The 19,685-nt window shown below is 34.9% G+C and overlaps 1 protein-coding gene across 3 annotated transcripts in view; it reads left to right on the forward strand.

Annotated features, from left to right (window-relative positions):
- Positions 1-19,685, forward strand: part of LOC106661183 (B-cell lymphoma/leukemia 11A) — a 72,240-nt gene that overhangs the window by 36,246 nt on the left and 16,309 nt on the right. For all 3 annotated transcript variants that reach the window (XM_024229237.1, XM_024229238.1, XM_014384427.2), the window contains one exon: positions 18,813-19,286. In XM_024229237.1, the coding sequence (XP_024085005.1) occupies positions 18,824-19,286 (463 nt within the window). In that variant the 5' untranslated portion in view covers positions 18,813-18,823. The remainder of the gene's footprint in view (positions 1-18,812; positions 19,287-19,685) is intronic.

A 19,685-nucleotide genomic window follows, 5' to 3' on the forward strand; every position in this document is an offset into this window, starting at 1 on the left:
TTTGTGAAAGATTGAACCGTTTTTATACTTTTTTTCTCTCCTGTTATTATTGTTTCGACTCGATTTATCCGCCCTGTTTGAGAATGGGGGTTGAATTGTTTGTCCGAATGAGGTGTCCATTGTAGCCGAATTCCGCAACACAAATATTTACGGACATTTAGCCCATTGTCGGTCAAAGGTGACAACAATCGGCCCAGGTCATGTGAGACATCCCCACTTAAGCTTTTCCGCCCCGGGGTTGAAGAAACGCGCACTACCCTTTCGGACAACGAGGTGGCCGGATCTTACCAACAATTATAACAAAATCGTAAGTAGTTGCATTTTGTTAAAAAAAAATCACAATTTTAAAGGGCGCGAGTATAATTTATTAAAAATTGACGATTGTGTTAAGCTAGCATCTGTGGTATGATCATTTTTATTGTTTATTTTAATGATCACTCCTGACATTGTAATTTTAACTAGGCTTACAGAAGAAAATTTTCAATATTTTCTTAAATCAAGGGAATGACAGATAATTTATTCGAAATTGAAATATTCGACGAAAAATTATTACTTTTGTACATTTTATTAAAAATTCACGACAATAATTAATTAAGTTTTTTAAATTATTAATAGTGTTAATAAATTTGCTATTCATTGCAACACAAGTAATTGTATATTATATAATTACTCATAATTAATAATTATTCACTTAATACATTTATGTTTAGTGGTCTAATTAACATATGAATTATTTCAATTAATTATTCCTTTTTTTAAGGTCTTGGTTGAGATGAGAAAGTTAGTGTCACGAGCGGAATTCGAACCCAAAGTCAGCGGAAGGTCGTTAGTTCAAATCTCCCTCCTGACTAACTTTTTCATCTCAACCAAGACCTTACATAAAAGAATAACTAATTGAATTTATTCATTTTATTAAAATTTGATAATCGACTTATAATTTGTAAAATTTACGTCACTAATTTAAGATGTTCTTTTTCAAAAATTACTCAGTGCTGAATCGTCTTTTTACTTGTTACACGCCAGGGAATGTTTGTTATTTGCTCTCGTGACCAAACCAAATTTATTTATCCGATTTACAAGTCCCGTGAATGGCGATTGGTGTGAAGGACCTTTTGCTCGACCATTGCGGATACGAAAGTTATGAGAACGCATGACATATTTAGAAATGTAGGAAGTATGAACGGGATTTACACGAAGAAATTGATCACACAGAGGTTTTTCATTTAAGAATTAAAAAAATAATAACAAAAAAACTTTTTCTTCGGGGTAAATTACAGTATTTACAATCATATTTTGATGTAACTATTTGGATGTAAAAAATTATGTTGATTTAATTAATTATATTTCGTGTAGGATGTTGAAATCCCTTTTAGGACTCACTTTCTCTCACACCCTCTCCCCTGGCCTTTCCAGAAAATTTAACGTACCCAGCTCACCTGTAGGCCGCTATTGCTCTGCCGAGAGCCGTTTGAGTTTGGCCCCCATTGGCATTAATATCACCGAGAAGTGCTTTTTATTGTTGAGAGAATAATGTCAGGCAATTTCCCCTCGAAAACCCTGCCCGGATTCTCGACATTACAGGTAGTTGATGGCCAGCCCTGGTACTGAGTGCCAGAAGCAATTTAAGCCTCTCAGCCCCACTAATCCGCGGTATAAAATCCTAGTTAGACGGGACTTGCTCATGACGCACTATGGCCACTCAGGACGAATTTATGACTGCCCGACTCCAGTCCGGACACCAATTAGGGTCTTATGATATTGAGTTGGCGATGTAAGATGTCAAATAACCATAATTCATTATTCAATTACTCGCTTGTTCATTTTTTACAAAATAGAATAGAATAGAAATTATATACTTGCGTTCTATACAAAGTAATAAGCTGAAATAAATATAACAAATCCTGTACACAACCGCCTGCTTTCAGTAAGTAAAAACTTGTATTTCTTAGCAGGAGGCATGGTTCAGAAGAGTATGAATTACAAAAAGAAAAAATACACACTATACGTAGACAAAAATTACTTTAAAAAAGTTTAATTATAATTATACTCTTGGATAATTTTATTTATTAAGGCTTTTATAAAGGATGTAAAGTTATTATAATTGTTATAATTAATTTTATTTTATGTAAAAATTTCAATTTCAAAATTAAGTGAAAAATTATGGTATGCTTAAATTATGGTTTTAATCTTAATATTGTTGTATTTAACGGGGTGAATGCACGATTTTTTTAGGAACATCTGTTTTAAATTGATCACTTTCATATCATCATAGAGCTGCTTTGTATGATATCTTAAAGGTTTTTTAAAAATAATTTTGAATAAAGTATTATTAGCAATCTTTAAGGCTTTTATGTAGCAATTTCTTATCTAGTTGAAGGTTAAGCATTTCATTAATATAAATTATAAGCAATTTTATGTAAGGTTTTGGCTGAAATGAAAAAGTTAGTGTCACGAGCGGGATTCGAACCCACCTTGCAGCCTATCAAACTTTCAACCTCCTTGATAATTTAAAGGAACAATTATAACCGTAATGGCAATAAACTATTTTACTTTTATTTGGTCTAAATAGCGTTGAAAAAAATATCTGCGTGTCTGATACATTTGTCACAAGTGTTTCTATTGTAACTGAATGTCGAATAACCCAAGGTACTGTTCATGGTCCGATTTTATTTTTAAATTATTAAATCCATTATATTTCGTGGTTTTATTGACCAAATTACTTCTTTCAATTGATTAAAATTTTTATGTAAGGATTTGGTTGAAATGAAAAAGCTAGTGTCACTAGCGGGATTCGAACCCACGACCTTCGGCCCAATACGCCGCTGCTTTAACCACTTGAGCTAGCGTGACTTGACTCGGACAGCAACTTCCCATTTTAACCTACCTTTTTTCCTCCTTTTTTCCAATTTTCAACAGCTCCCCGTGGCCACTTCATATATCGCCCAGAATCAAATCCTGATTACACGACACTTGAAAAATGACAGAAAGAACGGAAAATTGGAAATGTTTAATGTTGAGATGGGGAGTTGGTGTCCGAGTGGATCGAAGTCACGATAGCTCAAGTGGTTGGAGCAGCGGCGTATTGAGCCGAAGGTCGTGGGTTCGAATCCCGCTAGTGACACTAGCTTTTTCATTTCAACCAAATCCTTACATAAAAAATTTAATCAATTGAAAGAAGTAATTTGGTCAATAAAACCACGAAATATAATGGATTTAATAATTTATAAATAAAATCGGACCAAGAACAGTACCTTGGGTTATTCGACATTCAGTTACAATAGAAACACTTGTGACAAATGTATCAGACACGCAGATATTTTTTCAACGCTATTTAGACCAAATAAAAGTAAAATAGTTTATTGCCATTACGGTTATAATTGCTCCTTTAAATTATCCAGGAGGTTGAAAGTTTGATAGGCTGCAAGGTTCCACACTCAGGCAATATTTGCTTAACCATCAATCAGGGGGAAACGTTCTCCTTTCTGAATACATCTGGGATAGACACAGATTGTTTCAGGTTAGTAATTCATTTCTCGCTAATCTGAAGTGTCCTATTCTAAGTTTTGATAAATTATACATTTCCTACGGTAAATGTTTGAACGACCGAATTTAGGCAAATTATTTCGTTGGGAAATATGTTTTGTGGCGTCGTGTAGCAAAATGTTGAATGAAAAGAATTTCTGACTAATTGTTCTTTTTCACTATTTTCTTACAGGATATCAGATTTGTTTATTTATTTAAGTAGCTATTATGTATTTATATTTAAATTTTCATTAATTTCGTCGATAAAATTTGGCCAAATTTAAATGTTTTAACTAGTTGTGGTTATAAATATTTATGTGCGGTGATTAGTGACCGTTAATCGTAAGTGCACACACGCAAGAATGGCAAAATCACACAGAAGACAAAACACTTTGAGCCCTGAAGATGATCTCAATAAAGATCGAAACGTTGGCACGATAAAGAAAATGTTTTTCTGAAACCTACATCACACCAGACCGCATCTCACGATTTCGGAATAATTATAAATATTAACCACTTCACTTTTAATTGATTACTAAACAGTTCCAGTAAATCATAAAAGTGTGTTTTCGTTTTAGAACAATTAAAAAAAACCGAATCATGCAAAAAGGTTAATCGGCCGTTTAATTCCGTGTTTTTCCGTCTTTCCGTCGAGAAAACGGAAAATTGCCCGAGTTGGTACAATGAGCACTTCCCTCCTTTCATTAAGATTCAACGCACCTCGAATCCCTGATGGGCAAAACAGCGATTTACTTAACCACGCTATAACATCACGATAACGATTCTGTCGGATGGAGGTGAAGGGGTTAATTCTGAGCAAAAATTAATTTAATATCCCTAAAAAGATTTTGTTATTAATTTACCTCTTTTAGGATGTTTTTACATGTTATATATCGATTCTTAAAATTATATCGGTTCTCTTTTTCTCCAACAGCTTGTTGTGAAAAACTATTTCCCAAACAATTAAAAATTATTCAATTAAAAAAGCATTTTACAATACATTTATAAAACGACAACCGCACAAGGAAATCTCGATGCAACTCACAGAAATCCACTGCACATTGCGAATTCTCAAAACAAGTCACAAATGTAAACAGCAAAAAGACAAACGGAAGCTATGCGTCTTAAAAAACTCACTTATTGTTGGCAGAAAGTTAAAAGTAAACTCTGCCTGAAAATTACCACATTTTCATAACACATCGTAGATCTGTCAGATAGACAAGGAAAATTGTTAATTGCTACACCGTATAAATATGAAACAGGTTATTATATTAATTTTTTAACAAAAAAAAGCATTATGGTGGTTTCCTGTTGCTGATATTATATTACTTTAATTCACATATAATTATATAGACATACATAAGACAATTACATTCTAGACCAGTTTTTTTACACGTTATCAAGAATAATCATCTTGTACATTTTACAATTTTTTCTACCTTTTTGCCATTTTTTACACGTCACGGTGTCATTCCTTCATTATTTCTGATTCGTCATGTCTATTAGACGTAAGGTATAATTGGGTCGTACCTTATCTTCTTGTGATTCAATCCGAATCTTCCTCCTGTGTGAAAATACCATTTGGACGAAATGCCAAAACGATTTGTCACCAGAAATCAGAAGTAATTTTCTTCTCAGAAGATTAATGGAATTTACTTTTGGCGGATGTACATTTCTATGCAAAGAACATTGATAATGATACACCTATAGACAAATTTTGAAAAAAAATTTAACACATTACTCATTATACATAAAAATATAATATACCCTATAAACTAGACAAGTATGAAAATAAGTAAACTTTAATAAGGTTGATAATATTCTCTAGGTTTAATCATGGAACGATCATGATTATGAATGTCTTATTGCATTATGTATTTGTGTCAGGTGTTACTCTAGGACAAAATGATTCAATTTTATGCAAATAATGATATGCAAGTCTCTTATTTTGTTTAGAGTATTTTTTTGTATCGGGCAAATAAACAATTTTATTTAAATATATATCTGAAGTTTTTACATTGTTTTAAAAAAGTTAATAATCACATTAGTCAAGAAAAATTGGACTTTGTTAATAGGTTTTGTCCAAATGTCTGCGAGGTAAAAAAACAAAGGCCTTATAACAGCTCATTTGTATTTATAGATAATCAAGCTACGATAAAGACTAATTTTCGTATTGTTTAAAATTACTTTCCCATATGAAATAATTTATTGAAGGGAATAATTTGAAAAATATCAAGCCTAGCGAACCTATTTTAGAAACCTAAGAAAATCGTTTGTACGTTGATGCCATTTGTAACACTGGTTGGAATTGTAATATGGAATTGTTCAGCATGTAATAACATATAATAATAAATAACCAGATTTATAATACAGCATCCGTGCCTTTTCCTGGCATACAAATCTATAAAACTAGAGAACATCTTAGAAGCGAGATAGGGTGAGAGTTTGACAACGATGGATTCACAATTTTATTATATATCCCCGTGTTCTTGTTAAATTGAATCGATTTTTTTCTTTTAAATATGATCTAAAATTATTTAATTTTTGTTTTAAAAAGTTGATCACTAATTTGGCACTTGCCAAGAAAAATTTACTGACACATGATCAAATAACCGTTCGTTTATAGTTAAGACAGGGGTCGGCAAACTGCGGCCCTTTTCAACTTTTTGCGCGGCCCGCCAAAGCCCAATATAATTTTAGGAAAAATCAACAAACTTAGAGCGTGAGCGTGCCGAAATGTGGCCGGTGACAAAAATGCGCGCTAACAGAAGCATAGTGGGAAACCTATTTTACTGCGCAAGTTTAATCCCCACTCCCCATAATAATATTTATACTCGTTTATGATATAAAAGCACTATTTAAGTTACATTTGAATGTGTGGCCCGCATAAAAAATTTTATTTTGAAAATGGCCCGCCGTCCGAAAATGTTGCCGACCCCTGGTTTAAGATATTCAAATTACAAGGGAAAATGTTTATTTTTTTATTATTTAAGAATGCGTTTTCAAAACAAAATGAGATACTGAAAATGGAGGCTATGTCAAAATATCAAATTTAGTGAACCTAACAAAGCGCTTAAAAAATTTGTTATTACGATGGTGATGTTTGAATCAAGGACCCGATCAAACATGCAGGGCCAAATCCTTCTCCTTCGGAATAGGGAATCCATAAAATTATATAACATCTTAGAAGAGAAAATAGATTAAGAAGGAGGAAATCATGGGATATGACACAAGATACACCTTGAAAAATTTCAAAATAATGAAATTAAGAAAGAAGTTGGAAAATGATTTGCATTTGAGAAAGATTGCTGAGGCAGGATAAAATGTTTTCAAATTTAGAACATAACGTGGAAAAAATACAGCCGTATATAAGGTCAATATATGGGATGTATTATTTTCAATGGTGTTTGGAAATGGACTCTGGGATACCAATGAATTCTGTTTGGCAATGATTTTTTTCCTAGATAGCCATTGTGAAACAATAACGGTTCCGGCCGGTACCCGACGACGTCTTGACGTTGTGCAGGGCGCGCTAATCGTGTTAGCAAGTTTGCTGGGGCTGTCTCTGGTAATTAGGGGAACGTCGGAGCACCCCCGTCGGCCCCCGGGTGGCGTATTTTTTCTCTTTTTCCACCGGAATCGCATTATAGACGGTAACAAACATTGCTAACCGCCGGGAGCGGTTGTCCCGTGTAATCGAATCTAAGCCGCCTTTGGGTCGGTTTGATCCCTTATCGAGTTATCCTGGAGGCGTCGTTGTCTAACTGGATTGCGACCTCTCCTTCGGGACCTGTCTTCTAATTGCGTCACCGGCGACATCTCCGGACAACAGCCATGTTACATACTGTGCTATTCTCTTCCGTTTCACTACATATTTAATCCGACGCCCTCACCGTTTTGGTGGCGGCAATCCGAGTTCACTCCGTACGGTGAAATATTAAGCAGGATCAGGCAAGACATATATACGCATTTCTAATTCAACCGGGACGACCAGTTCCCGCGGTTACTCCAACCGGTGATTAATAAAGTTGACCTCAACGCCGAAACTTCACTCGGTTGTTATTAACAACGTGCGTTCTGGACGATCGTCATCAGCGAAGATCATCAAAACACGACTCCTCTTGTGTTGGGATATGGCGTGAAACCCTTTTCACTGTCTCTGTTCGTGAAATTCGTGCGGTTTGTTCTGTTGTCGGCGGTTTGATCAATACTGACCATCTCTGTTTCGCCTGTTCACTTTCGCGATTTTTCAAAGGTCTTCCACATTCCAAGGTTCTCAGAAAACGATAGGATTAACAATGAAGAAGAAAAAACAGTAGTTCTATGAGAAATAGAAAATTAAAAGTATGTAAATAATTGAAAAATAATGTAATTAAGACTCGAATTGACTATCTTAATGCACATTATTATCAGAATTATCTCCCATCATTTCGCAAATAAATCTATAGAAATATTAATAAGAAAATCATAAAACATTATGTTAGATTAATTATGTTTCGATATTGTTTAATATTAAGTTTAATTATTATAATTCTTCAAGCAGTTAAATAAACGCAATTTGTCACGTCATTACTGACAAAAATATTTATATCACTAAACAGAATTTAATATCTACATTTTAACATTAACATTTTTTTCACGAAAATTGTTATGGATGTAAGATTACATCGACTTACAAATAAGTCTATGAACGTTTTATTAATTTCAATGTTTGTTGTAGAAATATTCTAAAAAAAAAAAAAATGAAAATAATTTGTTTTCTAGTCTACGATAAAAGAATTGTAATAATTTCAATAAGCATACCGTACTTTACAGTTCTTTATGTAATCCATATCAGATCATCTTTAACGAAAGTTTCGCATATGAATTTTTTTAAATCCTTTTATTTTCGTTTGAAGTTTAGAGAAAATCTTTGTATTCATTTTAAATTTAGTTTTATTCTGACTATATATATTTAAAAAGAGTTCATCTCGTGTAGGGTCAAGAATGATGATTGTTTCCAGCCGCCCTTTATGCTTTCCTTTCTCGCTGAGGGTCTTGACCTCAAAAAGTTATCAATCTCCTAAGAGTTTCACAGCACCAATTTTACCGTCTAAAATCCATTGTTGATTGTAGCGTTCGACAGATTTCTATTTCATTTATTTTTATATTTTATATAATTTGTACAAACAAGGCTACGACCAGGTGTAACCACCCATCGATGTGACACGTTACAATCTTATTATTACATACTTAATCTAAACATCTTGTACCAAATTAAAATTTGTTAATAAATAAATTTTTAATTATAATTTGGAGATGAATAAGCAAAATATTTTATTTAATTATTATAATCCTTCAAGCAGTTTTAGTGAAGGGACTGTTAAATAAACGCAATTTGTGGCGTTAATACTGACAAAAATATTTATATCACAAAACAGAATTTAATTTATACATTTTAACAATAACATTATTATAGTTTAGCGAAAATTGTTATAGGTGTAATTTATACATATATACAGGAAGATACTAGATATTTATACAATACAGGAAGATTGCTGGGATTTTTACTGATAACGAGCGTTGACCATATGTATCATTGTGCTTTGGGCCAAAGCACATAGAATTGTGTCTTAAATTTGTATGTTGTTGTTTTAATGAACGATGCTTTGAGTTGCCCATGAAGTAATTTATCATTTTAAAGATAATGTATTCTCCTTGAGAATTGAAGATGACTAGGCCACTCGTCCGTCCACTGCAGCGCCAACTGTTTCTTATGAACATTATACGACTGCTTTTATCAGTTACCTTTTCAAAGATTCATTTGTTGGGTGTTTTTTGTCTAAAGGCTATGCCCTTCAAAACTGACCACAAATGTCCAATGGATTGAAATCTTGGCTGACAGAAGGCCACTCTTCCAGCTGATAAATTCAGAATGGTTCATTCTTAACCAGGCCTGGATAAATTTCGCCTTGTCTGCTGTAGCTGACTCCTGTTCGAACTTCCAGAGATGTCCTTTAAAAGTCCTATTATTAAAGGAAGTTACTGCTTTATCAATGACGTCGGATTGATAAACTTCGGCCCTGGTTTTTACGCCTTTTTCATGAAAGTAGTATTTATTAATAATACGTAATAAAAATATTGATTATAGATTTTGAAATTATAATTGATAACCCTTGATTATATTGAAAGAAATTAAAAACAAGGTAATACATCCTAGTTCGTCCAATGTTTACTCAAATAATTTACTGATAACGAGCGTTGACCATATCTATCATTGTGCTTTTGGCCAAAGCACATAGAATTGTCTTAAATTTGTATGTTATTGTTTTAATGAACGATGTTTTGAGTTGCCCATGAAGTAATTTATCATTTTAAAGATGAGATATTTTTTTGCATTGAGTGTAAGCTTGTTTAGAAAATCCACTTTGTGAAATTCTTTCGCTGATTCTTGTCTACCAGGGCCAAAATAGTTATTAAATTTGTTATTGTTGTTGATGTTAAATTATGGAATTAACTGAATGTAACGTACAGTTAATTATTCAGAAATCGTGAGATGCGGTTTGGTGTTATGTAGGTTTCAGAAAAACATTTTCTTTATCGTGCCAACGTTTCGATCTTTATTGAGAGCATCTTCAGGGCTCAAAGTGTTTGTCTTCTGTGTAATTGTGCCATTCTTGCGTGTCGTGTTGAGAGTGTAACGTACAGTAATGCTTGACATGAACCTAGAATATATTTAAACATTAATGTCTATGGTCTTCTTTATTATGTTTCTTTTTAATTTTAGATTTTTGTTTACAAAACATTAACTGATTTTGTTATAATAGTGCAATAAAATAATGATTATGTTAACTAGCATACTTTTCCAATTCTTGTATGTTGAAGTTTATCGTTGTCGTATTATTGCCTAATATGGCTATTTAGAGAGTTATTTCAAATGCTTGACAAATGCGAAGCAGTCCTTCACAGGGGAGTAATTAAAATAAATCTTCGTTAATAGAGGCCGAGATGTTGCAAAATGAGTCCCTGTATTGAAAAGATCCTTTACGATTGTCTCTCAATTTGTTGTGCAACTGCTGCGCTCCTCTTTGGGTGTCAAGGTGTACCGCTTGTCTCACTTTAATGAGTAGTAAACTGCACCCTTTTACCCTTGATCTCGGTCTGTCCGATTTTGAGCCATTAGAAGACGAAAAAGATTCTTTCGCAATTCCACAGTTTTCACTCTTTTCCCTTTTAGGGTCCTGGTACAGGAGATCGATAAAAGGCAATATGTATTTGGGGCCGGAGTTATCTCCACTGGCTATCTCGTACGTAACATACGATTGGGTTTATTGTCTACCGATTGCCTTATTTTGGCAACTCGGAGGGTAATAGATTCTGGGGCAATCACACACTCGATCCCCACCAGGCCGTTCCCGCAGATTGAGAACCAGCCCTGATATAGTGCTTCTGGAATTAGCCCCCACCCATGGCAAAGGAGGCCAATTAATGACGATCCGAGGAGAATGAGGGTAGTTTGGCATGTTTTTGTAGAGTTATTTTTGACAAAATCACTTTTCTAGGTGTTGATAACTTCATAACGACGATTTTGACAGAGCTTTAGATACTTTTACCTAGTGCAATTTTTAACACCGTGATCAAATTATTTCCACCCTGAATAAGACAAACGAAAATATTCCAAAAGGCTAAACAAGAGCGAGGGAAATGTGATAAATATTTCTCGTACTTCATACCTGCGATTTCATGAAACGATTTTTATCCAAAACAAATGAGCATCAAATCTCATGACAAATTTCAAAAGCAGAAAAAGTGTTAAAGGATGAAGCACATGACATTTTATTTTTTAAATATTCTCATTTGGTTGAACGATTGTGAAATATACTTTTAGCGTTTCCTTATTGACAATAAACTCTGGATGGTAAAAACGTCGTTTTCCACGGTTGTAAGTTTTAAATCTAACAAAAAGACACGTTTGGTTTTATGGCTTCCGCACGCAGTCGCCGCTGTAATTTCCGTCGATGACATCGCCCTAAAAATAGTATTTTGACCGTTGTTAATCAGTGAGGATAAGCGCCTCGGCAAACACGAGGTTTACATAAGGCAATAAAGAGTCAATTTACCTAAGATAAAGTGGCCAACTCGCTCATTAATCGCCCGAGGCTAGGTTGCTAAATTCACCAATTCCCCCAGAGGAACGTTCTCCTTTGAAATCATCCCGGTTCCTAAGGCAAATAGTATTTCCATCTTCTTTTTTCCGGCTCTCACGGACAACCAGTGTCCACCTAGCTTGGGACAATATTTCCTCGCCAATTAGGACATACTGAGCGTGCCTCGGGATTGACCGGACACGTTCACACGGTCGAGGTGCCTAATGCGTTCTTAAACATGGGAAAAACATTCTAGGAATATGCACAACTTTTGAGGCGGAACGAGGATCAAGATTTTCTTTAAACATGCATATGTCCCTTTGTCAGGATTGCAAAAAACAGTCACAAAATGACCACCTGCAATACACTGAAATTCGGCGACGACAAAATAACTGGTAGGATGTAAAGTTGAACAATACGTACATTATTTCTACTCCAAATTAATTTTAAAGCAAGAAGAAGAAGAATATTCATTGTCTTGTAATGCATAAAATCAGAGTTGTCGGTTAAAACAATATTTTCAAATATCAAAAGATCAAAGCTATGTTCAACAAATATTTTTGCGTGATAGTGAACTATAGATTAACCTGATGTTAAAAAGAAATGAAAATAGTAAGAAGATGAAATTGATTGTTCTTTTAACTGTATTTACAAATTAATGATTCTTTTTATCTAAGGTCGTAGTTGTGATGAAAAAGTCTATTTATACACAATATTATGTGTCTGAATTAGTGAGGAGCGGTTAGGTAATTCAACCACCTATTGAACCACCGTTCCCTAAACATCACGCAATACAATATTATCTTTAGATTGAATGTGTGGAAGAAGTAAGAGTTAGTATGAGTGAGAGAGAGAGAGAGAGAAACAGAGAAAGAGAGAAAGAAAGAAAGAAAGAGAGAGAGAGAGAGAGAAGGGAGGAATGTGATAGATAGAGGGACAAAGTGAACTATCGTGATGATAAGATTGAATTGACAGATAATTAAAAAAAATTCTTAGAATGAAGAAAATGGAGTGCAAGCAAGAGAAAAAAAGAGAAAGGGAAAGAAAAGAAGAAAGAAAGAGAGAGAGAGAGAGAGAGAGTGAGAAGGGAGGAATGTGATAGATAGAGGGACAAAGAGAACTATCGTGATGATAAGATTGAATTGACAGATATTTTAAAAAAAATCATAGAATGAAGAAAATGGAGTGCAAGCAAGAGAAAAAAAGATAAAGGGAAAGAAAAAAAGAAAGAGAGAGTGAGTGATTGGAATGAGTGAGTGTGGAACAAGGCGTAGTGGGAGTGTGTATTTGTGATGCATAGATCCGTTAAGAGGCACGCGTGCAAGTAGGAAAGAAATAGTAAAATATACAGAAAAAAATTATATATACACGTAATGTGTAAGACTAACATTGGCATGTAAATTAATGAATTAGTATTCATTTGTTTTGGAAATTTGGAATTTCTGATGGATCAGTAAATGCAAGAAGAGAGAAAAAGTGAACGAACTCTTAAATGATGACTGCTATTCAATTTTATTATTTTAGGTGTAAATTATGTTTCTTTTGCGTTCTTTAGTAGGATACAATTCTATGATTAATAAAATACTTCTGTTTTAGCAATCGACTAACGTCATTTAACTAGTGAGTTACTTGTATGAATTTGTTGATGTATCAGGAACTTATTTAGAAAAATTTTATTGAATTAAAATCGCAAATAAACAGGATAATAACATGCGTCATCAATGCACCCTGTCATTGAATAAGAATATCAGGAAATTGTCATACCATAAGGATCTGGATGATTGGTTTGGGGTCAAATGGACTTTTCGCATGGAAGAGCGAAAACAAAGGCAATTACACTACCTAAGCTGTTGAGAATTGGTCCAATTAGCCTAACAGCAGTAAAGTAATCACTGTAATCCCGTAATTTGTGAATAATGTGATAGAAAGAAAACCTTCCTTGCACACAGTCTGAGGAGCTTTTCCCCCGTAACAGCTGAGAAATGAAAACGGATGAAATTTCTCTGTCTGCGGGCGATGGTTGTAAAATTGACAAATGCTGCGAACGACCCGATGGGGGAGAGGGATGTCGGATATGAAAAGGCTCCTCGGCGTGAATAATGAATGCGAGGGTGGCGACGTGGAAGGGGGAAATATTGTGAGAAAGACTCCCCGCGGACAGGAACCAGAGGTATTAACCCGACGGACGGGAAGGACGCTGCTACGACCGCATAGTTTTTAATGGCGCTTCCCGTTTCACGCACACGGGCCAAATACAGGGTCGTGCGGGATTTTCTCCATGGGAGAAGCGTGGATTAAAGTTTCCCGCGATTCGGAGACAGGCCGACTGAGACGTGATTGCCCGGGTCATTAGGAGACGAGGCTCCCTCTGGAGAACACGTCCGACCTACGCCCTATTTACATACAACGGACAGAACACCTGTCATATTAGCTACCTCTGATATTTGTTACTGTACCATTGTCCGAATAGCAATATATCTCATATTGAAAGTTGATTGCTCACTGATATCACCTGCGGTGAACGGGATCGGCCGATTTTTTTTAGTTAACAACCCAGTGTGTGTTTCGAAAATGGTTTCATAATCCTTTGGTTGCTAATATGCAAAATTGTCCGTCCAACCTGTTGAATTTATTGTGTGCGTGTAACACGTGCCCACCTCAACTAACGATTGTCATCACTGTCATCGATTTTTCTAAATGTGTGGTGATTAGTGACCGTTAATCGATGATTATTCGGAGATAGTGATATGCGGTAATTGTGCCATTCTTGTGTATTGTGTTGAGAGTGGGCACGCAGAAAACAAACACTTTGAGCCCTGAAGATGAACGATCGAAACGTTGGCACGATAAAGAAAATGTTTTTCTAAAACCATCGACACACCAGACCGCATCTCACGATCTCCGAATAATGTTTCTAAATTTTTCCCCTGGATGCATTTTATTTTAAAAGTCCAACAGCAAAAATTTTACTATAAATGGTGTAATACAAATTCCTTATATTTTTATAAGTTAAATGTAAAATAAGTCCAACTTTATAATTAGAAAATTTGAACTTTTTTTATTAATAATAAAATCAAATGCCATTCGTCAATATATATTTATTCTAATTGTAGGTCTGTTACTTCTTCACTTGAATTCAAATGAAATATATTCAAGGCAGGTTAAGGTAGTTTTTCTCCATCATATACAAAAATCATGTCTTACAATTAAAATTTAAATACAATTCTTTATGATAGATTATTCAAATTTACAGATTTCATTTACAGGTTGTGAAACAATAAAAAAGAAGCGTTTTTAAAGAAGAAAATTTTAGGGAACAAACAAATCATGAACTTCGCGGTATATTATAGTACCGTAATCCTTTTAGCCGCCTAGCCATAAGTTTTGTCACAAGATGATGTTGATGATACTAGGAAGCGGGGTTTGTGCTCCCCAATCTCTGCAGTATATCTTTCATCATTTCTATTTAAAAAAAATCATATCTTACACATCATACTTAAACCATACAATTAAATTTTAAATAGATTTTTTTATGATAGATAATTCAAATTTACAGATATTATTTACAGGTTGTGAAACAATAAAAAAGCTTTTTTATAGAAGAAAATTTTAGGGAAAAAACAAATCATGAACTTCGCGGTATTCTATAGTACCGTAATCCTTTTAGCCGCCTAGCCATAAGTTTTGTCACAAGATTATGATGTTATTGTACCATCCTAGTTACCTAGTTCAGTGCAATGGACGCAATCTTCATTTACAGAAGTATTAGGTCTGTTGCTGCTACTATTTTATTCCCTAGGTTCTGTTACAAGAGTTCAGGTTGTTTTAAATTAAAATAAGTCTTAATATCCAAATATTTAACACATAAATGAATTACTAGTTAATTCATTTTTCAAAATGACCCCCTTGAGATCCTTGAGGATTGAAGATGACTAGGCCACTTGTCCACTGCAGCGCCAATTGTTTCTTGGGAACATTATTCGACTGCTTTTATCAGTTACCTTTTCAAAGATTCATTTGTTGGGTGTTTTTTGTCTACAGGCTATGCCCTTCAAAACTGACCACAAATGTCCAATGGATTGAAATCTTGGCTGACAGAAGGCCACTCTTCCAGCTGATAAATTCAGAATGGTTCATTCTTAACCAGGCCTGGATAAATTTCGCCTTGTCTGCTGTAGCTGACTCCTGTTCGAACTTCCAGAGATGTCCTTTAAAAGTCCTATTATTAAAGGAAGTTACTGCTTTATCAATGACGTCGGATTGATAAACTTCGGCCCTGGTTTTTACGCCTTTTTCATGAAAGTAGTATTTATTACTACGTATAATTGAATATAATTATACGTAATAATAATATTGATTATAGATTTTGAAATTATAATTGATAACACTTGATTATATTGAAAGAAATTAAAAACAAGTTAATACATCCTAGTTCGTCCAATGTTTACTCAAATAATTTAAATAGGTGTACAGCTAGCTTTTTTCCGTAAGTATGTTCGTACAGTGTGTAATCTTAACAGGTCAAGTTGGCACATGATAAATTGTTGTGGTTTTAATATCACTATAGATAAAGTCATTCGATGGATTGGTGTTTGGTTCTTGTGAGCAGGAGCTTTCTAGGTTGTAAAGGTTATTGCATGCCCATTAACGATCTTTAAGGTCAGATCGCCGTAATGGTTCTCCTCGGGTTCATTTGTCTTTTTCGTTCTCGTCGTAGTTATGTCAGGAGTTTAATAAAGGTGAATAATTACTGTGGGAACAGATTGTGCAGGCTTTAAACTAATGACTTGCTCCCGGATTAATTGCTGGCTGTCCATTGTCCCTTCGAACAGCCTTGTTTGCATACATCCTTTTAGTCGAGGAATTGGTCTGTCTCACACTTTTGAAACGGGACGGCTGTATTATTTGGTAGATGTAGGTCTATGTGCCATGTGGTAATCCCCTCCCAGGCCACTTTTTACAAAGGGCACTCACTCCCCCCACGGAATCAATAACGGGGGGAGGTGTGTTTGCCGATTATGCACACCCCGACACGGACTACTGTTACCGCTGGTCAAACAGAGAGGGTGATGACTCAACCGCAAACAGGGTTTTGTTTCTAGAGCGAAAAAGGTTAAAACGACTATGATCACACGGATCAAATAAAAGCGACCGTGACGAGGGTTCGGTTTACCATCTGGGTCAACAACCGGAAACGACCAGGCCCCGGAAAAACTAAAGCTCCATTTTGGCAAGAAGGGTGGGGGCGAGTGACCAGAGGGTTGGCCAGTCGGTCTGACCATTGGTCAGCATAACACGCATGTCACCCCCTACCAAAGCTCGAGAATGTATCTACCCCCAGGTATACTCCACCCCCAATAACTTACATGTACTTCACATTTCCTTTATATCATTATAATTATTGACAACCAAAATTTAATTGGGTTTTTATGAACTGTTTCTCATAATCCGAATAAATAAATATTTGTCCCGTGAAAAAGCGAATAAACGAAACGAAAGTTAAGCATTCCTTTTCCTTAAATTAATTTACTAACTCTTCTAGTTAGACAAATTCTTCTAACTTTTCTGATAAATCAAATTTAAAATAACGTAGAAATGAAGAATATTTTCATATAATTCATTTTATGTAATCAGTACAATATTAACATAGATGTAAACGAAAATGTAAAAAAAACAAGCCTGAGAATGATTTTTTTAAAAATATTTTTATATTCAGCTAGATTCAGGTACCGGTGACTAACAATCAGAGTAACTATCAATGTAAAGGAATAACTACATGAATAAATAAATAAATAGGCTTGTAAATATATAAATAATAGCATAAACAACAACTACTTAAACATTAATATCACAATTCTTGAAGAGGAATCAAATTTAAGTAAATTAATTTTCAACATAAGTTTAGAAGAAAATCGCAATGCAGAAATAAAAGCTAGAAATGGGATTTTTCTCACAGGAGATAATTTAACAGATCCTGAACTTCGTAATTATCAAAACCATGGAGACGGAGGTTTACCATGTAATTATTTAAATATGCACTATGTTATAGAAATTCACTTGTCAGAGAACTGAATTATTAGTAGGAATATATTTTTTTTCTCTGTGCTTTCTTTATTTTTATTATAGTAAAAAAATTGTATTGCAACTCTGCTGACCGATTAGCATCTAAGCAAAAAAAAAAAGGTTGCGTTGAGATATTTTGTTTTATTTTGTAAATAGCTTTATTAACAAACATTATTTTTTATTTATTTTTTTTAAAGGGTCATCCGACACCTTGGTCATTTCAGTCCCGAGCGCATGCGAAATATTACAACTCACATTCAAAACGCATTCACTCAAATAAATACATTCATACCCATATTCATTGCATTGATTCTGATTGGTAGATGGAGTACTCATTATTCCTCCATTCGACCTGCATACAATAAAAAACTTATCTAATTGGGTTCGATGGGTACTTTTATAAATATTAGAGGGGCAATGGGGATGCTATTCCACCATCAGCACCTCCCCGTTCACTCTAATAAATACACTCACTCTTACAAAACACAAAACACATATTTTGACGGCCACGTACAATAACAAAATTCCCAATTCCCCTAAAAAGCGGAACACGGGACCCTGAAACTCGCTACCGTGTCAGACATCTTTACTTAATTTGACGGCATGCCTTCACGCTCTCTGTATGGAACCAAGGCATGACACGCCTCTATTATGTAGGATACATCAATCACTCTTCCTCTGCAGAAGGCCTACGCGGGCTTTGGCTCAAGATTATTATTATTCGTTTTATGAATTAATTTACAAATTAAATGAACTAATTTCATCTAATATTTGGGGAAATTGAGTCTGACAAACTCATTCAGAGAAAATTGGCGGTCTTAAATAATCAAGTATCATCAAGCTAGATACACTATTTCAACATACCTACGGACATTGTTTCACAATAATAAAAATATGAAAGAATTCTTCATTTAAAATGAAATTTCATATATAAAAATTATTTCAGGAATGAAGAATAAGCAGTGAGAAAATGCTGAAACGATGTCTTAACATGAACTAGTCATACATTTATGATTGCTTTGAAGAACCTAAGAATGTTAATGATAAAAATAAATCTGGTTTCTTAAATTAAAGTAATTCAATTTTGTTTTTTGTTTTCAGCGGACGTCGAGATGCAGCAACAACACTCAGATGTCCTCACGTGTGGAGCCTGTCAGAAGGCGTTCGCACTCGGGGACATCGTCAAGTTCATCCAACACAAAGTACTAGCGTGCAACAAGGAAAACTATTCGTGCGAGCCACCCGCCGGAAACAACCCGGAATCGGGCGACTCGGACGACGGGGGCGTCGGCGTGGTGAACTCGCGGCGGCCGAGTATCTCCGCGCCGATGAAGAAGGTCTCGTCGGCCAGGGTGCTCTGCACGTCCTCACCCGAGGAGGAGCCGCGGTGCTCCACGCCGAAGAGGCGACCCCTGCCGCTCAACCTTCATGAGGACCATCCGGAAGATGACGAGCTCAAGTCGAGAATAAAGGAAGAACTCGACTCGACACCTCCTCACTCCTCACCTGAGGAGGCGGCCTGCAAGAAACTCAGGACGGACGTTTCTGACGCCCAGTCGAACACAACCAACTCAGGTGATTAATAAACTCCATCGTCTTTCATAATTAGATCTTGCTAAATTACATTGTTAAAAATAAATGGCCCTACACCGACTATCGTTCCTGACTATTAAAACTTATAATTTTAAATCACTATCACACTTCGTCTAAAAATAAACTGAATTCTGATCCACTCACTGGTTTTCTATATGTCATTTTAAATTAATGTTATTTCAACTGCTAAGGCTTTAACATAAGATTTTTTTCTTTGGGAGATATGATAAATTTAAATCGAAATTTGCCGAAATATAGTGCCAAAATTTATTTAACATTATTGTTGTAATCTGGTATCATGTGGGTTTAGAAATACATTTTCTTTATCGAGCCAATGTTTTGATATTTATTGAGATTATCTTCAGGGCCTTGGATTTATAA

This window comes from Cimex lectularius, unplaced genomic scaffold, assembly GCF_000648675.2.
Source record: "Cimex lectularius strain Harlan isolate CLEC.00 unplaced genomic scaffold, Clec_2.1 scaffold121, whole genome shotgun sequence".
Taxonomy (NCBI): Eukaryota; Metazoa; Arthropoda; class Insecta; order Hemiptera; family Cimicidae; genus Cimex; species Cimex lectularius.